Here is an 18,391-nt window from a genome sequence, read left to right on the forward strand (position 1 = left end):
AGATCCGGGTGTTGTTCCTGCTCCTCCCGTAGGCGGTCCTTTATTACCAAGACTGCCAGATCTTGGGGGATAGAGGTAAAGAGTGAGGTAACGTCAAATGAGATCATTACCTCATCCTCCTCTATCATTAAGGGCTTTGATCTTTCTAGGAACTCTTCAGCGGATTTTACTATAGTCTCGTTGTTATTGACTAGGTGTATCTATATTGTAGCATTGTTATTGACTAGGTGTATCTATATTGTAGCGCAGTGGCCCCCAACCTTTTAGGCACCAGGGACTGGTTCCATGGAGAGAGGTTTTTCCTCGGAGCAAAGGGAGCATGGTTTCATGTGCTGCCTACATCCCACAGATGGGGCTTCACCAGTTTCTGGCATCCTGTGGACCGGGACCAGGTCTATGGACTGGGGGTTGGGGACCCCTGCTATAGCACAGACTCATTTGGCGGACTGGAGGGAAAGGGAGCAGGAAGCATTTTACACATGCACAGGGCCGCACACACACGCACGCTGCAAATGGGGCAGGGCTAGCATCCGTGTGATACTAAGCCTGCCCCATTCTTGTATGGCGTAGCACCGTTTTTGCACCTTGCAGCGCGGTGGCGGCCCGTTTTCACGCCCTGTGGCGCAGCAGCACCCATTTTTGTGTCCCTCAGTGCAGCAGTGCCCATTTTTGTGCAGCGGGGCAGCGGCCCATTTTCACACCCCGCAACCACATCGCTAGCGCAAGTGAGGCAGTGTGCACGCACACACGCATGCACTGGCCAGCCTGTCCCACAGCCCACAAGTTGGGGATCCCTGCTGTAGCGGGAAAATGGAGGCTTCAGTAGATTTAATACATAGCATATATTCCAGGCAAAACAGCTCCATTACTCAAGAGTAATAAACCAGTAATAGCTTCTCCATTTTTAAAAATAGAGGTGTCAGGTATTGAATCTGGTTCTCAAGAAAATATGGTCAGTCACCCATACAGCCAAATTCATCCGTTGCCTAATGAGACACAATTCAAAATGCCAGAAGGAATGTTAGTTATGATTTGTATGTTGTCTTAGGCACGGTAAATCTCTTGGAGAAACTAGGCATATGCTTTAACAGCTTTTTTAATTTCAAGATGAATCATCAAGCTCAACAGACTAAAAGAGTTTTCAGTGTTTGCATTTCCGAACAACTATAATAGCATAAAAGTCTAAATTCACATGTGTAAAGTTTTAAGTCTGGAGGCACTTTTTAAAATCTCGTGCACACCAATGGATATTTTTTCACCAAGATATGAAGCAAATTGAATTGAGCCACTGTTATTCTGTTGGATTTTATTTTTCTACTTCTTTTTTGCTTGATAGATATTAGGGTATCTACTAAAAGAACCATATATTTAGTCAGGCATTGCTAACTTAGGTTTCTGATGGATTCTTTTGCTTTGTCTTCACCACTTTATTGCTACTAACTTTCTTTAGACCCTGCAGAGCAGAAAAAACATGCTGAGATTCCTACAGCTCTGCAAGCAAACCAATACATTCAGGATTACTAATCAAAACAGCAGCTTCTGCAAGGAAGGATAAAATGGCCTTTTCAAATGTTGTCAACTCTTAATTTTCTTGAGATTCAGGCTAAGGGCAAATGCAAAAGAAAGTGAGGGTCACATTTTGACTTTGCATAACATAACAAAGCATTTTGGAACAGTAGCAAGGCAAGTGCCTAGAAATATTTGGGGTAGATTTCTAGAAACTGTGAAGTACCAAGTCACTCCCAACTACCTATGTGGCCTCAGCACATTGAAGTGTGGTAAAGCATTACACATTTGCCTTTCTATTGTTCCAAAATGTGGCATTCCAGAACTCATCACTGGCCTAGTATGCCTGCCTCAAAAAAGAAGCACAAGTAGATCTTTGTCCCTAAATTCAACTTAATTAAGCTAAACAAATTGACTAAACAGTGAAAACTATAAAAAGTTCTATGACATTTGGTAAAATAGCAGTGATTTCCTGGAGTACACATTTATATTTATTTGTTAAATATGTATACATCCATCTCATCAAGAGGCGACTCTATGTGGCTTACAACCAAGTAAGACAAGATAAAATATTAAAATAAATATTAACATTACAATTGACTACATTTGAATCACTTCATTTGAATTTGTACAGCATTATCCTTGCAAGAGAATACATTGTTGTATCAAATTCATTGGAGCAGAGGTGAAAATAGTAAAAGGTGATGATTGGTGAAATTAAATTTAAGAGATTAGCCAAAGATGACTAGATATAGATAGTAATTATTCATAGAATGTTAGGTAATTTAACAGACTTTTGAATCCAAATCATTTATTTGAACACTTACCTGTACCATCTCCTTGTACATTCAAAAAATGCAAGCCTCTTGATCAACCAACCTCAGTAAAGCTATTAATTTTACCTTTTGCTCTGGTTCATAGTGAATTGTGCTGCCAATTTTAAAAAATTCTGAATTAGAATTTCCAGTCTGCAGAAAATCAGAGATTTGATCTATCAGGAAGCGTGGCATGTCAAGTAAAAACAAATTGTGCTAGATTTCTCCTGATTATTTGGGCATATCCATGGAATTTTCTTTGCAATAGTACTGCTAAGCTTACCATTGCTTTATTTCAAAATGTTTCTTCAACTTTTCAGTCTGACCTTCAGGAATGGAATATTTTAATGATCTCCCACTTAAGTATTAACCAAGTTAATTTTTTAAGATGAGCAATGTGGGACAAGGGCCTCTAGCAGAAACACTTCCTTCTTCTCTGTCTGCAGTTTCAGTTCCATATCTGTATATACTAGCAAGCCTAATTTCTGCCCAGCTCTGCTATTCCTTACTTACTTCGCGCTAACAGCAAAATCTGGGTCTTTCTCTAAAATGCTTGGCTCAAATTAGTTTTTCAACCGTCACTCCCTAGGACTGCAGCACAAACGATGCACATTGTGATCGTTAGGGAGGCCAGTAACTAAGGACAAATCCCTTCTTGACAATAACAAGCTGAACGGAAGAGGAAGCTTCACCGGCTGAACTCCTGCCTGCTTTCAGTTAAAGCGCACAGCCTCCGCTCCTCTTCCGAAAAGACTCTTCTGCCGCCTAATCTGCTCGCAAAGCATCCCTTGACTTCCAGTGAGGGAGGGAGGGGGGGAAAGAGAGGACAAAGTCACGAGCTTTACACACACACCCCCCCACGGTCGTTGCTGAGAAGGCGGCTTGGAAGACTTGGGCGCCCTTGTCAGCGCAGCCGATTGTCAGCTGATCAATGGCGGTCATGTGACGTGCCGAGGAGGAAATGCACCAGAGCCGCTACAGGGGATAGTTGGGGCTGCCTGCTTACTTGAGACGGCAGGCAGCAGCGATGGCCTGGACGAGGTACCAGATGTGCTTGGCGGCGCTTATGCTGATCACCGGCTCCATCAACACGCTTTCCGCGAAGTAAGTCGGGGTGGGACGTGAGGAGGCAGCCCAGACAGCGTCTCGTCCTTTCTGCCCGCGTTGGCTCGGGGTGGGGAATAGGGAGAGATGGAACTTGGAAAGAGCAGCTGCCGTTAAAAAAAAAAAAAAAAAAGCAATTGGGGCAGCCCAAAGAGCGACCGAGGTTTGCGAAAGGAGTGTAAGGAATGGCGGGGGGGGTGGGGGGGATGGAGAGAATAGTCTGTGATGATCTCACTGAGATCCTCCATTCTTCCAAAACATGGAGGGGAAAGGATTTCTCTTTCAGCTTCATCACTCATGATGATACTACCTAGTTTGGATAATGAAAGGTTTGCAAGAAAACAACCAAGCTCACAGAACACCAAGGACCCCTCATTTCAACCCTGAACTACAAATATTCTCTTTTAAGAGTCTCTTACCATGCTTTTGTGTACTTGCTTGAATGCCAATTTTTTCCCCAGAATAATTGGGATCTGTTGAGCAGGTTAGCTAGACATTAATTGCAGTTTTCAGAGTTGGGGGGGGGGCGTTCATATAATGGATTAACCTAAAGATTATCAACCCACAGTTGCTAGGTTCTCATACTTGATATGCCCCCCAAATAAGTTATATTATGGCTTACTGTGATGGTACCATACTGGTACTGTATGGGTTCCCATTGAATTAGAGTTACTTAACCCCATTACATTATAGCCATTATGTGAACTGAGCCAGTATGTTTCCAGTTGCTGGGAAATGCCAACAGGATATCATTTTATTGTAAGCTGCCCAAAGTAACTTAGGTGAATAAATAAATAAAATCAAGCTTCAGAACTTACATCATGTTTAATAGCTTCTGAGAGATAACTTTTGCTCATTGTGAAACTGAACTGAAGGACTTTGATCCTGCACAGTTCTTCTGAGGGTCCTATCACAATTTTACACATTGTGCTGAAGTCAGGCCTCTTTCACCAGGGCTAGTAGAATAATCCACATCAGTTGACTTCACACAGCATGCTTTGCTGTACACCTTGATTGACAAATCACAATTGCTGGGATTAGATATCAGGCTAGAAGCAAAAAAAAAAAAAAAAGGCAATTCAGGAAGATAAATAAGCCCTTCCACTTAACCTTACTGTGGTATCTGCTTTAACTGGCCAAAGTATATTTTAACAGATGCAAATACGGTAACTGCGAAACTAGGTTGACAAGCATACACAAATAGGAAAGGGGGGGGCTCAGTTCTCAAGAAGCTCATTTTCTCCTTCCTGCTTCCATTATTGGACATGAGGAAAATATCCTGGAGATATTAAGGGCCCCCAGTTTCCTGGAAGGATTTCTCTTTCAGCTTCATCACCCATTTTTCTCTTTGGTTGCTTTGCCTATTCTGTCTGAAACAAGGGGATTGCTGCTGCAGATAAGATAGAGGAGAGAGCAGATCTCAAGACTGAGAAGGTAGCCAACTGTTGATCAATGACCATTCTTATCATTTGTTTATAGCACTTCAAGATTGTTATCAGAATTGCAGTGGAAAAAGAAACATACACTGAATTGACACCTCTTTGAATGAAGAGGAATGTAGTGAAGTCTGATTTATTCAGAGAAACAAAAATGTAATAAATATTGTGGTAGATTCTGAATGGAAATGAATATATATTTCAGCAATAGATACTTGCTTCATTTTTTCTAGTATAAAATATCTGCCAACAATTTATGCTTTTTCACTGTCTCCAATTTTGGTGTGTAAAGTATATTCTATTTCTTTTCAACCTTTGTATAACATTCCTTAAATGTCAGGGTAGAACTATTCTTCAGATACTTCTGTTGGTACATAAAGTCGGACAAATGAAACATTCAAAGATTTAGTTTGGATTAGATCAGCTATTATTTTTGTATTTAGTGCTTTGAAGCTGTCAACTGATTCATGATTTTTATTTGTTATCAGTGCTTCTGATGGTGTCACTTCCAGAACAATACTGCATAAACTCATCTGACCAAAAATTATCTCAGTGATGCTAGGAATGCCTATTTGATCATTGTCATTTCTTTCTTGATGTCTAGCTTTGCATGGTTCATGCTTGAGACACTCCACATCTCAATTCTGTTCATTTTCTTCCATGTAGATGGTTCTTTTTATCATAGTCAGTATTCACTCTCCTCAAATATTTCTCTTTCTACATCATTTCCTAGTTTGCTCATAGCACATTGTTGTTCTTCCCAGCTAGCATGTTTGATATTTTTTTGCCTGGGAATAGATCGTAAGGTATTTTCCAGCTCTCCCTTGGAATCAACATACTATATAGATGTAATAGTAATAGTAGTAAAGTTGGAAGGGACCTTGGAGGTCATCTAGTCCAACCCCCTGCTCAGGCAGGAAACCCTACACCATTTCGGACAAATGGCTGTCCAGTCTCTTCTTAAAAACTTCCAGTGTTGGAGCATTTACTGCTTCTGGAGGCAGGCTGTTCCACTGATTAATTGTTCTCACTGTCAGGAAGTTTCTCCTTAGTTCTAGGTTGCTTCTCTCCTTGATTAGTTTCCACCCGTTGCTTCTTGTCCTGCCTTCAGGTGCTTTGGAAAATAGCTTAATTCCCTCTTCTTTATGGCAGCCCCTGAGATATTGGAATACTGCTATCATGTCCCCCCTTGTCCTTCTCTTCGTTAAACTAGACATACCCAATTCTCGCAACCGTTCCTTATATGTTTTAGCCTCCAGTCCCCTAATCATCTTTGTTGCTCTTCTCTGTACTCTTTCTAGAGTCTCAACATCTTTTTTACATCGTGGTGACCAAAACTGGATGCAGTATTCCAAGTGTGGCCTTACCAAGGCATTGAAGAGTGGTATTAATACTTCACATGATCTTGATTCTATCCCTCTGTTAATGCAGCCTAGCACTGTGTTGGCCTTTTTGGCAGCTGCAGCACACTGCTGGCTCATATTTAGGTGTTTACAATTAATATGTCTGGATTCCCCAACCTAGTGTCCTCCAAATGGATTGGGTTTAAATTTATATAAACCAGCCAACTTAGCCAAATACAGCTGCATGAAGACATCCAGTTGGGAAAAATTGCCTGAGTCTGAGGCTTCTGTTCTTATAATACCTGGTTGCATTTCTTCTACCTATAGGTTTCCTCTGATGGTTGTAAACATTGAAGAATCTGTGTAACCCTTAGGAGTGTAGCTATATTCCTGATTCTTCCAAATTTCATCAGCTAAATCTCTGCCACAGATTTGTTTTGACTTTTTCCAAGCTCTACTGCTGAGTAAGCAAACTTGAAAGATGACAAGTAATGACATTTGGGGGGAGCATATCTGTGCTCTAAAATTTTCCTAGTTTATTGAAAGAAACCTGTGGGTGTAGCTGCTTTAAACGTGTTTGCACGTGTTGTATTATAGTATTTTTAAACTCATATGATTTGTGAATGATTACACAGCCTTGTCCAAGGATTGTTACGAGGCTTAGATGGAAGCCTCGTAGGAAGAGCAGGACAATTATGTCTGAGTGTGGCTAAATTTGGAAATGGATGACATATAAATCTGTAATAAATAATAAATAGTTGGCCAGATTTGGTTTTGCCTCTATTCCATCAGCTTGCTGGTACATACTGGCAAGATGGAGAGAGCTGGTGGTTCAGGGACTTTACTTTTACAAGTTCTCAAAACTTCAGTAGTTCCCAACAGTCAGATTGCCCCTTACTCCCAACTTTTTCAGGTCCCTCCTCATAATAAAATTCTGAATGTAGCCTTTGCCATCATTCCTTATGTTACTGCATTTTGTATCTCATTTTGTTGTCTTCTACATGTTGAAATATGGCCCAAGCAAGCCATATTGTGGTTGATATAGGAATGGGTAAAATTTCAAGGTTTTGCTCAGCTATTCGGTTTCTTGACTTTCTGGTGACATCATTAGAGGGTTTTTTTTACTTCTATGGAAGTAGGTATTAGATTGGGTGAATGAGATTTCATCCCGGCCTTACCCTTAAAATTCCATCTCAGAAGAAGTCTGAAATGGTACCACAGAGATTCAGCCATTATGCTTAATACTGTGGCCTAATTCACACAACAATCTAAAAAAAATGGTAGTGACTTATGTTGAATCTAGAACTATCTAAATTGATGTTGTCAGTACTGACTGTCAGAGAGGCTTTTCACATTTCCAGACATAAAATTTGCTCTACTCATCCTGGAGCTGCTGAGGATTTATTTTACACGCAGAGTAGTTATGCTACTAAGCTATGCTCTTTCCTCTGATCTAGCTTTTCTATTGTGAACTAAAAGCTCTTATAGCCACTCCATCTGATATGAAGACTTTCTAATCTCAGCAGGCCACAAATACCCTTTTCAGATGTGGTTTTGCTTGCAACTGCACAGATAGCTGACCCATCACCTACTCTGTTGTAGTGTAGCATTCTTTATCCCATCAACTCTTTCTTGGGTTATTAATAATATTCCACCAATACTATGGGGAGGGAGCTCTTTGCATTATGATCCCTTTTGGGGCTTCTAAAGCTTAACAAGATCCTGTTGCTATATTTTGTAAGCAACCTAACAGTGGCAAGCATTGTTTCTCGCCCATTTTTGGCAAAAAGATAAAAATATCCCTGTCAAAACAGGTAAAAATACCCTCCAATTCAACCATACCTTCCATCATCGGCATTACTGAAAAGTTGCAGTGTAAAAACTCTTAGCTGCCCGGCCCCACTTGCCCACAGGCCTAATCCCCATCAATATATGTTTAGCAATAGTGACTGTGTACCTACTATATCATGTAATTATTGGGTGTCTTTTTGTTCCACCAAATGTTACTTTTGGCATAGGTGAATGTCAGTCTTGACACCTGAACTGTGAAAGATCTGTTCTTGTGTTACTTTGTCTACTATACCAGAGTTTCCAATTACAGCAACCAGATTTGGCCTGGTGTCAGCAAATAAACTCTTTGCAATTTTGTTAGCAGTTAGATATCTAAGCTGGGGACATGTCCAGGCAAAGGAATGTATCACAGAGCAATTTTTCCCTTAGAAGTTGAGCAAAGCCAATAAGCTGGCTACGCTTAATTTATTGTTATGCTTTCCCTAGTCATTTTCTTCAAATGTGTTGAGCTGTGCTTGGAGAAGGCTCTTTAAGGAGTAGTTCTTCCCTTGTCTTTCAACTTGGCCTTGCTAGCAGAGTACTCATCTTCTTCAACATCTGAATGAAAACGACCATTACCAACTGCCATCATCACATCTATTAGAAAGGCAGTTTTGGCTTGAAGTGAGAAAGAGAGGGGCATTCTCAAATTGCTTTTACAGGAGTTGAGAGCCATCCTGAGCAATATTATAGAAACGTTTTGGCAAATATTGGTTTATTAGATCTCCACTTATAAGTGGGGCCTCTTCTAATACCTTACTTACATGAGATACCCATCTGTAGGACAAGTTTCTGTATATTTAAACTCTCAGATCCCCAGTGTGGCTCCCACAGGTAGGGTTCATCCTTCAAGAGGTGTGGATGACAGAATGGCAGGTAGAAATCTAATGAATCAGTGATTTCTAGCAGATTCTCCATGTGATGAATGGACTAGTCTCCATTACCATTTTGCACAAGCTTTTACAACAATGTTTCACATCCCCAGATGCCAAAATGTGATGTAAATCCAAAGGTTGGGGACATGTATTCTAACTGAGGCCTCACTCCTTCCTTTCAGGTGGGCTGACAAGCTGAAGGCACCGGGCTGCCATGGAATAGAACCACACAATTTCCAGCATCCCTTTGTACAGGTAACATTGGCAAGATTCTGCACTATTTTGTTTCATTATATCTAAACCACTTAAGTCACATGATGGCTGGGGGATTCTGGGAGTTGAATTCCATACAATTTAAAATTGCTAAGGTTAAGAAACAGTGGGCCAAACTGATTTCTGTGATGCTAAGGGCAGAGGTTTTTCAGATTCTGCATTCACAAAATCTCCGTATTCTTTTTTGCTTTTGTTTTCCCGTTATGTGACAAATCTGCATGTACGCCAGGGACTATTGCTGTGGGTGCTGCTGCCCTTAAATACACATAACCAGTTCGTTACTTGCGATCCTGGGCAATAGTTATGCCAGTATTTCTCAAGATGAGAGAACATGGAGATATAATCAAGCCAGATATAGAGTATTTTGATAGGTATAACTCAAGCTCTTAGTGGAGGTTTTCACATGCAAAAAAAAAAATCATATTGAGTTGAAGTTCTGGTAATTATTTCAAGCACATCAGTACAGTTTTCCTGGCAACAATGCCAATGGTGGACCATTGTCTTCTTAGATATTCTTTCAACTCATCTACAGTCCTGGGATTTCCTATGGGTTTCCCATCCATCTTATAACTACATCTAATCCTGCTTAGCCTCCAAAGCCAGTTAGGATTGAAGCGATGCTGCCATCTACTGAGGCTTTCAGAGAAAACACAGTTGAAATGGTCATGAATATACACTGAAAAATCGGAATCCTTGGTACAAACCAACTTGGTAATATGTCCAAGTTCTGCCAGGAGATTGAGAGACGTTGGTGGCTTTTAGTGGGTGTTTGCTATCCATGACAATCCAGAACTTTGACAGCCTTTTGGTTTGCATTTCAGGCTGTGGGCATGTTTCTGGGGGAATTTTCCTGCCTGGCTGTCTTCTATCTCCTGCTCTGCAGTGACCGGAGGAGGCCAGAACCCACCATGACACCTCCTCAGCCATTTAACAGATTGCTTTTCCTGCCTCCAGCACTATGTGATATGACAGGGACTAGCCTCATGTATGTGGGTAAGTGTGTATACAGATGGGTGCATAAAATAGCCATAGCAATAGCACTTAGACTGATATACTGCTCCATAGCTTTACAGCACTCTCTGAGCAGTTTACAATGTCAGCATATTACCCCCAACAATCTGGCTCCTCATTTTACCGACCTTGGAAGGATGGACGTCTGAGTCAACCGGTTAGGATCGAACTCCTGGCTGTAGGCAGAATTAGCCTGCAATATTGTATTTTAACCATTGTGCCACTAGGGCTCCAGTAAAAAATCCAGTAAAAGAGTGGGGGAGGGGGAGGTTTGCTAAGAATATGATACTTTTGAGGAGTTTAACTCTGGCCTTGAGAAAGAGGAGGGAGAGAAAAAAACAGTTGATCAGCCCTGGGAAAGTGAAAAGCATAAGAGGCTCAGAATGACCCTGCCTTGACCTTGTCCTTAAAAGGAGTCAAGGGGCAAGTGTACAGATTTTCAGGATTATTTATTATAGCCTACAAAAATAAAGTTAAATCCCTGAAGTTTCTGTTCCTTGCTTCTTGCCTGTCTGAAAGGACTGAGGAACACCTTCCTCTCCCTCTGTCTGTTTGAAAAATGCAATCATACAGTACTTCCATTCAGAAGCAACTGTTTTTAACACAATAGGAAAAGCAAGCCATTCAGAATAAGTAAATAGTTTACATCTGATGAAACCGAGTATGTAAAGAATGGCAAATAATGTTTTGGGATGTGGGCACAACTCTTGATATAACCACCTACCAAGTTGGGGAAACAGAATAAAAGGATTTCACTCATGGAAGCACTATTTACTCTGTAGTATACAATCCCTTTGTCATCATTTTTCTTGTCCTGCTCTTCCCTCTGGAGTAAAATCTCTTGGCACTCTATAATGTCTGAAAAGAAAGGGGGACAACGTAAGTTCTTCTATTTTGAGCATCAGTTCATGCTATCATTACCCCAATTTCCAGTTGTTGTTTGTCTCTCCTCCTCCAATCATCATTCTTCCCTCTTTCCCCACTACCCATTTTTGCCATTCCAGCTCTGAACATGACCAGTGCTTCTAGCTTTCAGATGTTGCGTGGAGCTGTGATCATCTTTACTGGCCTTCTCTCAGTAGCCTTCCTGGGGAGAAAGCTGGTACTGAACCAATGGCTGGGCATCCTGATCACCATTGTAGGGCTGGTGGTGGTTGGCCTGGCAGATTTGCTGAGCAGTCATGATGAAAGTCACAAACTCAGTGAGATCATCACAGGTATGTAGGAAGTGTGTTCTAAGGCCAGTGGCCCTTGCAGGTTTACTGGAGAGTGGTTTCCTTTGCAGTTCATGCTCTTTATCTTCAAAGATCACAGGCTTACTTTCCTGTCCGATGTCCTCAAACATATAAGCAATTGTACAGCCATGCTATGCTCTTTTTCATTAACATTGTGATGCTTAGCTTAAAAACATTTCTCTTCTTCTCCAATCCAAATATCTTAGAAAGCAGTGTCCCCATACTTTCTGTTTTAGATTTCATCACTCTGATTCAGAGGTCCAACACATAGTGCAGGAATCCATCCCCCAGAATTTAACTGACCAAGAAATACCAATGTTCTGGTCTAACACATCTGGAGAGCTGTTGGGGGGAGATATATGTTGTAAATAGCACCCAAAAAATAACATACTGCACCTCTAGCATTTGAATTTATATAAAAGCAAAAGATAAAATCAATACCTTATCCAGGATGTTATCAATCATTATCTACTAATGGTCTTTCTAGGGCAGTGATGGCGAACCTTTTAGAGACCGAGTGCCCCAAAACTGGCCCCGCCCCCACTCCACCCCCTGCCCCGCCCCCACGCTGCCTGCCCGCAGGGCCACTCACCACCTCCAGGGTCCGCCGATCGCCCAGGCAGCCCAGCAGCGCCATGGTGGCCACGCCCTCTGCCCGCACCCCGCAGCATCAACTGTGCGCAATGGGGCGTGAGGGCAGAGTCTTGTCTACGCTGCCTGGCTGCCATGTCCTTGGCTGTGCTGCTCCGCGTGGACCACGCTCAGGGGCAACTCTCCTCCAGGGGGGCTGCTGGTGAGGTGCTCATGGGGGGAGGCAAGGCTGGGGCACAGCATGTGTGCCCTCAGAGAGGGCTCCGAGCGCCGCCTCTGGCACACGTGCCATAGGTTCGCCACCACTGTTCTAGGGTAAAAGAGTATGCGTATAGTTCCAAAATAGCTTTTAATGAGGTTTCCAGAGAGTAAGCCATTTTTTCATTTATGGGTTACATCCACATAGTTACAATCTCTAGAGGATTGGTGCTATAGTATGACAGATATGTAAAATTGGAGTTCTTTGTTGAAATGGTGAAATGGACTGGCAAGGAACTCAGCAACAATTTCTTCCTGCAATTCACAGAGCATTCTATGTCACAGACTGTTGCAATTGGCTTAGATTATTTATATTAAACAAGTAATAGTAGAATGGCTATTTGCCATTAAAGTTATAGATAAATGGAATCTATGTGTCTAGTTTATTATTTTATAACATGCATTGCTATTAAATTAAATGGCTTCAATAAAACTAATCTGCAATGTAAAAAAAAGAATAGAAATTGTATGGGGAAAAAAACAGAAGCATAGGGTATCTATCTCCATATGTAACAGAATAGATTATTATTTCACACACTTTTCCTTTCAAGATTGGATAGAGATAGAGGAAATAAGTGGGAATGTATGCCTTCTGGAACGCTTAGATTCTTGCTTCTCTGTAGGTGACCTTCTCATCATTATGGCCCAAGTTATTGTGGCCATTCAGATGGTGTTGGAGGAGAAGTTTATCTACAAGCACAATGTTCACCCTCTGCAGGCTGTTGGCACTGAAGGTATGTAAGCAATCTTGGAATGTTCTCAGATGGAGGTCAGGGTTCACGTGGATCAAGAGTTACCATCTGTGACAAAATGGAAAGATGATTTATAAATAATTTGCTGCTACAGCTGAGTACTATGTTCTTTGAAGATCATCATGAACAGCAGTAAATTATTGGCTGAAAGAATATCCCCCAAAAGATTGTTTCTATTTCCTCAGTGTACAAGGCATGGCATAATTCTAAAGTTCCTAAATTTTGCTCCTTTCTTGCTTGGGGAAAAATATCCCCTTTTTTTAGCAGTCACTTTTCTTGAGGTTTTATAACGGCTGCCAAGGCTATGTCCAGACAGCAAAGCTGAGGATTGTGAGGGTAATAGACTCAACATATCTAGAAACTGGCAGGTTGAGAAGGCAGCTTTGTAACTACTGGAACTATTTTACATTGAATGTCTCCTGGAGATTCAGCAGGTAGCAGTATCTGACCAATCTTGCCTGGGCTTGGAAGTCAAGTAAGATACTGGTGGGAGACTAGCAAGAATGTCCAGAGGTATATTGAAATTGGGACATAAGAAAAACATCCTGAAGGAGGCAGTGGAAAGCAGTGTTTTTACTCTTGCCAAGGCTATGTCAGTGTGATCACTAGGACTTGAGCACAACTCAAAGCTGTCTTTACCTTTTTGATAGGACCAGTTGGAGGAGATTGGCTTATAATCCTCCTGGGTTTCAATCATCTTCATTTCTTCTTCCTCCTTAACAGGTTTCTTTGGGTTCATCATACTCTCCATCATCCTGGTGCCCATGTACTTCATACCTGGGGGCAGTTTCAGCGGTAGCCCACGGCAGGTACTGGAAGATGCTATAGATGCCTTCTGTCAGATTGGCCATCTGCCGCTTATTGCTGTAGCCCTGCTGGGCAATATCAGCAGCATTGCCTTCTTCAACTTTGCTGGTATCAGTGTCACGAAAGAGATCAGCGCCACCACCCGGATGGTACTTGATAGCCTGCGCACCATTGTCATCTGGGTTGTCAGCCTGGCCATTGGCTGGGAGTCCTTTCATGGACTGCAGATCCTGGGTTTCCTCATCCTTCTTGTTGGAGCTGCCCTTTATAATGGACTGCACCAGCCCCTCCTTGCTCTCCTGCCCTGGAGGTGGCCACCAGCAGGGGTTGCAGCGAGAGATATTGATAGAGAAGGTCTCATTGCCACAGATGAGCTTTCCATTAATGGAGATAGTTGATGGCAGTGGAACTCTTACTTCTGCACCACAACTTTGGACCTTTTATTGAATGAATTTGGCCTGTATTGCTGGGAGATCGGGCTAAAAACAGCCAACTGGTTTTAAGATCTGCTTTGTAACTCTGGGGATGCTTTGCTTAACTTTAAACATCTGGATGTTTCTCCATTATTTCATTCTTCTGCCCTTTACTGAAGGAAGCAGAGGGAGTTTTTATCCTTTCTTTAGCAACCACAGAGTAGAGGTCTGCTGCTGCTAAGCAGCCCTCAAGTGGTTATGGGCTCTCTCCTGGGGTTGCTTGGAAGCCATCTAAAGCCTTGCTCCATCTTTCTTCATCAGCATTTTGGGATGGGGACTGTGGACGTAATTGGAAAGATTTCCTGGAAACCTAGTTCCTAAGCTGTACCATCTGCATTGTGGGTGTCTGTCACTTCATTGTTTTGCTTGTCCCCAGTAATCCAACCTGCATAAAGGATACTCTCATGCTTCTGCCAAGTAGAATCTTGTCTACTCTAAAAAGACGAGTACAAGTGACTTATCTTTTCCTGAAATGCAATTTTCATAATTTCTCATTCTCACTACTTTGCAGGATCCAATCTGAGTTGTCACTAGAGGTTTAGTCTTCCAAACTTTCAGACTCTGGCTGGAGCCCATTCTGAGAATTTTCCTGAGGATGGGTTCCAGTACAAGTCTAAAAGCTTGGAAGATTAAACCTCTAGTCCTGGTGACCAACTCAGATTGGATCCTGCAACATTATCCTGGGATGCATATATTTGCCTCGCACTGTTTTCTCCAAAGTGGCCTTCCCCAACCTGCATCTTTGCCTACATTGGCCATATGGCATGGAAATGAGGGGCAACTCAACATATACAAGAGGGAACAGCAAACTGGGAAAGGTTTCCTTAATCTGCCCATATACCTTGCCTTTTTCTTGATCCTTTAAGCAAGAGTTGCTCTGATGAGGTCTAATGAAGTGCTTTCTGTTTCCTTCTTGTCATGTGAGAAGTTTATTGCTGACCTGGGTCAAAGCTGGCTTGCAATAAAGCTGTTATTTGAGTAGTAAGATACAAGCTGCTTTATTGAGCAGTCTCAGGTCAAGGGCATGGGATGCAACAGTTTATAGTCAGTAATTACATTCTAGCATTTTTTGCCCCATGATACACAGGATCTGGGATTTAGTGAAGCTGTTCAGGCTGCTAAAGAGAATAGCTGGTCCTGGATCATGCAGTTATACACATTTTGAAAAGAGGGAGCTTACGAGTTACTTATATGTGGAGGGTTTTTTTGTTTTTGTTTCTGTTTTGCTATTTATACTGAAAAGGCCTAGAGCTTAAAGGCCAAGTGCCAAGTATTTTTTTTCTGAAACAGGCTGGGCAGTTGGCACAGTTGATGTACTCTTTTGATGTCTGTTTACTTATCTACCATGTCTGAGCAGCAAAAAGGAAATAGGGACTTTCAGGAAAATAGTGACTCATTTCTAGACTCTTGCTTTTTCCAAAGACGCTACTGCCTTCCCGTCTAAAAGAAAGCCCATGGTAGAGCAGGCCTCCTGATAAGCTGTGGCCTGTTGATGGGTTTTAGGACTGCACAGAAGGTGTCTTCTTTTGAAAGACATCCTAAGTACCTAAGATCAATTGTCCAGGTATCAGCAGCCTTCTTTCCTTGATAGCTTCCTTAAGTGCTGAGCAGATCTTGCCCTTGTGCCCTTGGTAGCTGATGACGCTGTTGGGTGATACTTGGTTGGGACATGGAATGAAGATAATAGTTGGGTTTCTCCTGGTTGGGAGATATTAACAAGAATACAGTTTTGTAATCAATAAAATACTTTCTGATTTGAAGTCCTTTTATGTCTGCTAATTTGACATTTATTTTTATGTGGGGCTTTAAAATGTTTTATCAGCATAGCCGTCCTGAGGTCTCTACAGGAATGGCTGGGGATGGGAATCAATAGGCATCGGACATCAGTAATCAAATGGCAATACATGAACATATTCAGATGCAGTAGGGTCTGGATGTAAGCCAGCGGATTGTTTAGTTATTTTTTTAAAAAGGTTCAAATCCTTCATGATGTAAAAAAAAAGATTTTTCATGAGTTACACTTATTGGCAGTCTTATTTATGTCTTACTTCCTCCTCTTTAAAATTCAAACTGGAGGGACTTCTGGTTTGCATCATGGCATTGCAGCTGAAGGAAAGTGGGGCTTCGCTTCCCACAGGTGATTTTGCCCTGCCAGGACAAAGAGTAAAAACACAGGTACATGTACCATTTAGCCCAGCTGCAAAGATGGCCATTCATTTTAGAGGGAAATATTAATGTTGGCGCCTATCTGATATGTTAAAGATACTTAAATAGGAAGATAGTATGCTGCAAAACAAAATGCCAGTGACAGTATAATTCTAGTTTACTATAACTTCTCTATTTCACAAAGAGCACATAAGCATTGTTGGAAAACTGTGGGTGACTGCAACTAGTGCTTTGTACAAATATGTGCATATTTTCTTTATGTGTTGCATGAATCATTCATGGGTCTGGCAATCTTTTAATATAGAAGGGGTCTCTAATGTGAAACAAGTATTGGTCCTTTTTTTCCTGAGTTTTAAGATATATACTACAGCTTAGAGAAGCTTTTCACTTCAAATTGATAGCAGAGTTCAGTAATGCTAGATTGTGGTGCCAAGGCAGAAAAAGAAGGCTTAGAAACCTTGCCTTAGCCACCCAGAATCTCTATTTTGGAAGGAAGAATCATTTCTGACCTTTTACAATAGAGCAGGGAAAGCAGGGTGATTTCCAGAAACGTGGGAGAGATTCTTAAAAAGAAGTGGCATTTATATTTCTATTTCCTGTTATTCTTTCTTTTTATAAACTGGTGCCTTGAGCTTATTTGCCAAAAGGCTTCATTTCTTTAGAAGTAAACATTTTACTTTAGAAATATTTCTGCAGTGGTTGCTCGCAATAAAGAAAACATGTCTTTTTCTGGACTTTGGAGAGTAGTGGTCCAACCATCCATAAAGGGCAAAAGGTATAGAAGAAAATGTATACTAATTAATGTTTCTTTGGGAGGATCCTCCACAAAGATTGTATATTGTTATTTAATCCTACTGTCTCAGAATCTGGTGTTACACATTTTTAGGTCAATGCCCAAAGATAACATTCTATCCAAACATAAAGCCTAAAGCTGAGTGTTTGCGTACATATGAGATGCAATTCCCAAATAAACTTTATTATGACTTAATGATGACCTATAAGATAATAAGATTATCCTTCTCATCTTTTCTACTACCTTCTCTTATTGGTATCTTATGATTACATTACTTGGTTGTTTGAATGTTGAGAGTTTATGCACCAGAGACAAATTCCTTGTCAATCACACATGGCCAATAAAGTTATGCTATTCTATTCTATTCTATTCTATTCTATTCTATTCTATTCTATTCCTATTCCTATTCCCAGGGCTTTTTTTCTCATAGAACGCCCAGAACGGAGTTCCGGCACCTTTTTTGGATGGAATCTTATAGGGTAGGCAAGACGAGTTGTATGACATGTGTGAGTTCCGGCACCTTTTTTTTTTTTTTTTTTTTTTTTGAAAAAAAGCACTGCCTATTCCTATTCCATTCTATTCTAAGATTCTTCACAAAACAAGCAATATTCTGGACACTCTTGCCAATAGTTTTGTTTTGCCCCTGAGCATGTGTAGAGTTCTATTACCCAGGGATAAAACTCTATATATGCTCAGGGATGTTTATTCATACGGTGCAAGCCAGGGCAAGATGTGGGGTGTTGCAACATGATCTCAAGAGTCTGAAGGGCCTGTTGATCTGCAGAAGCCTCTGGGCAAGATGGTTTTCCTTTTCCACTCTAACAGAAGATGCCTCTATAGGTATCTTCAATACAAGTTGGCATTCTAAGGAAGGATAAATTACTAAATAATGAGAAAATGGCCTAAGTCAGGAGGAAAATCTAGGACAAGGGGAACTCAGCACAGAGAAAAAGAGACGGTATTCATTCAAGTCCCCTATGAACTCGACTCAACTGGATCCCAATCAGAAGCAGCAGGGAGTAGGATCTAGAAAGGCAAAATTAACCAGGTCCGGTTAGGAAGACAGAATGGAACCAGATTTTACACAAGTTAAAATCATCACTGCTTGGTAACTCTAGGAAGG

At 41.3% G+C, this 18,391-nt stretch overlaps 1 protein-coding gene across 1 annotated transcript; it reads left to right on the top strand.

Moving 5' to 3' along the window:
* Window positions 1-3,151: 3,151 nt before the first annotated feature.
* SLC35F6 (solute carrier family 35 member F6) lies at window positions 3,152-16,074 on the top strand. The gene is made up of 6 exons (XM_039346023.1): window positions 3,152-3,425; window positions 9,092-9,164; window positions 10,004-10,175; window positions 11,198-11,410; window positions 12,901-13,011; window positions 13,753-16,074. Exons 1-6 carry the CDS (start codon window positions 3,349-3,351, stop codon window positions 14,232-14,234), a joined length of 1,128 nt encoding a protein of 375 aa, XP_039201957.1. The 5' UTR covers window positions 3,152-3,348; the 3' UTR covers window positions 14,235-16,074.
* The last annotated feature ends 2,317 nt before the right edge of the window (window positions 16,075-18,391 follow it).

This window comes from Crotalus tigris, unplaced genomic scaffold, assembly GCF_016545835.1.
Source record: "Crotalus tigris isolate CLP2741 ecotype Arizona unplaced genomic scaffold, ASM1654583v1 scf7180000017987.690289119674:8195010, whole genome shotgun sequence".
In the NCBI taxonomy this organism is placed as follows: domain Eukaryota; kingdom Metazoa; phylum Chordata; class Lepidosauria; order Squamata; family Viperidae; genus Crotalus; species Crotalus tigris.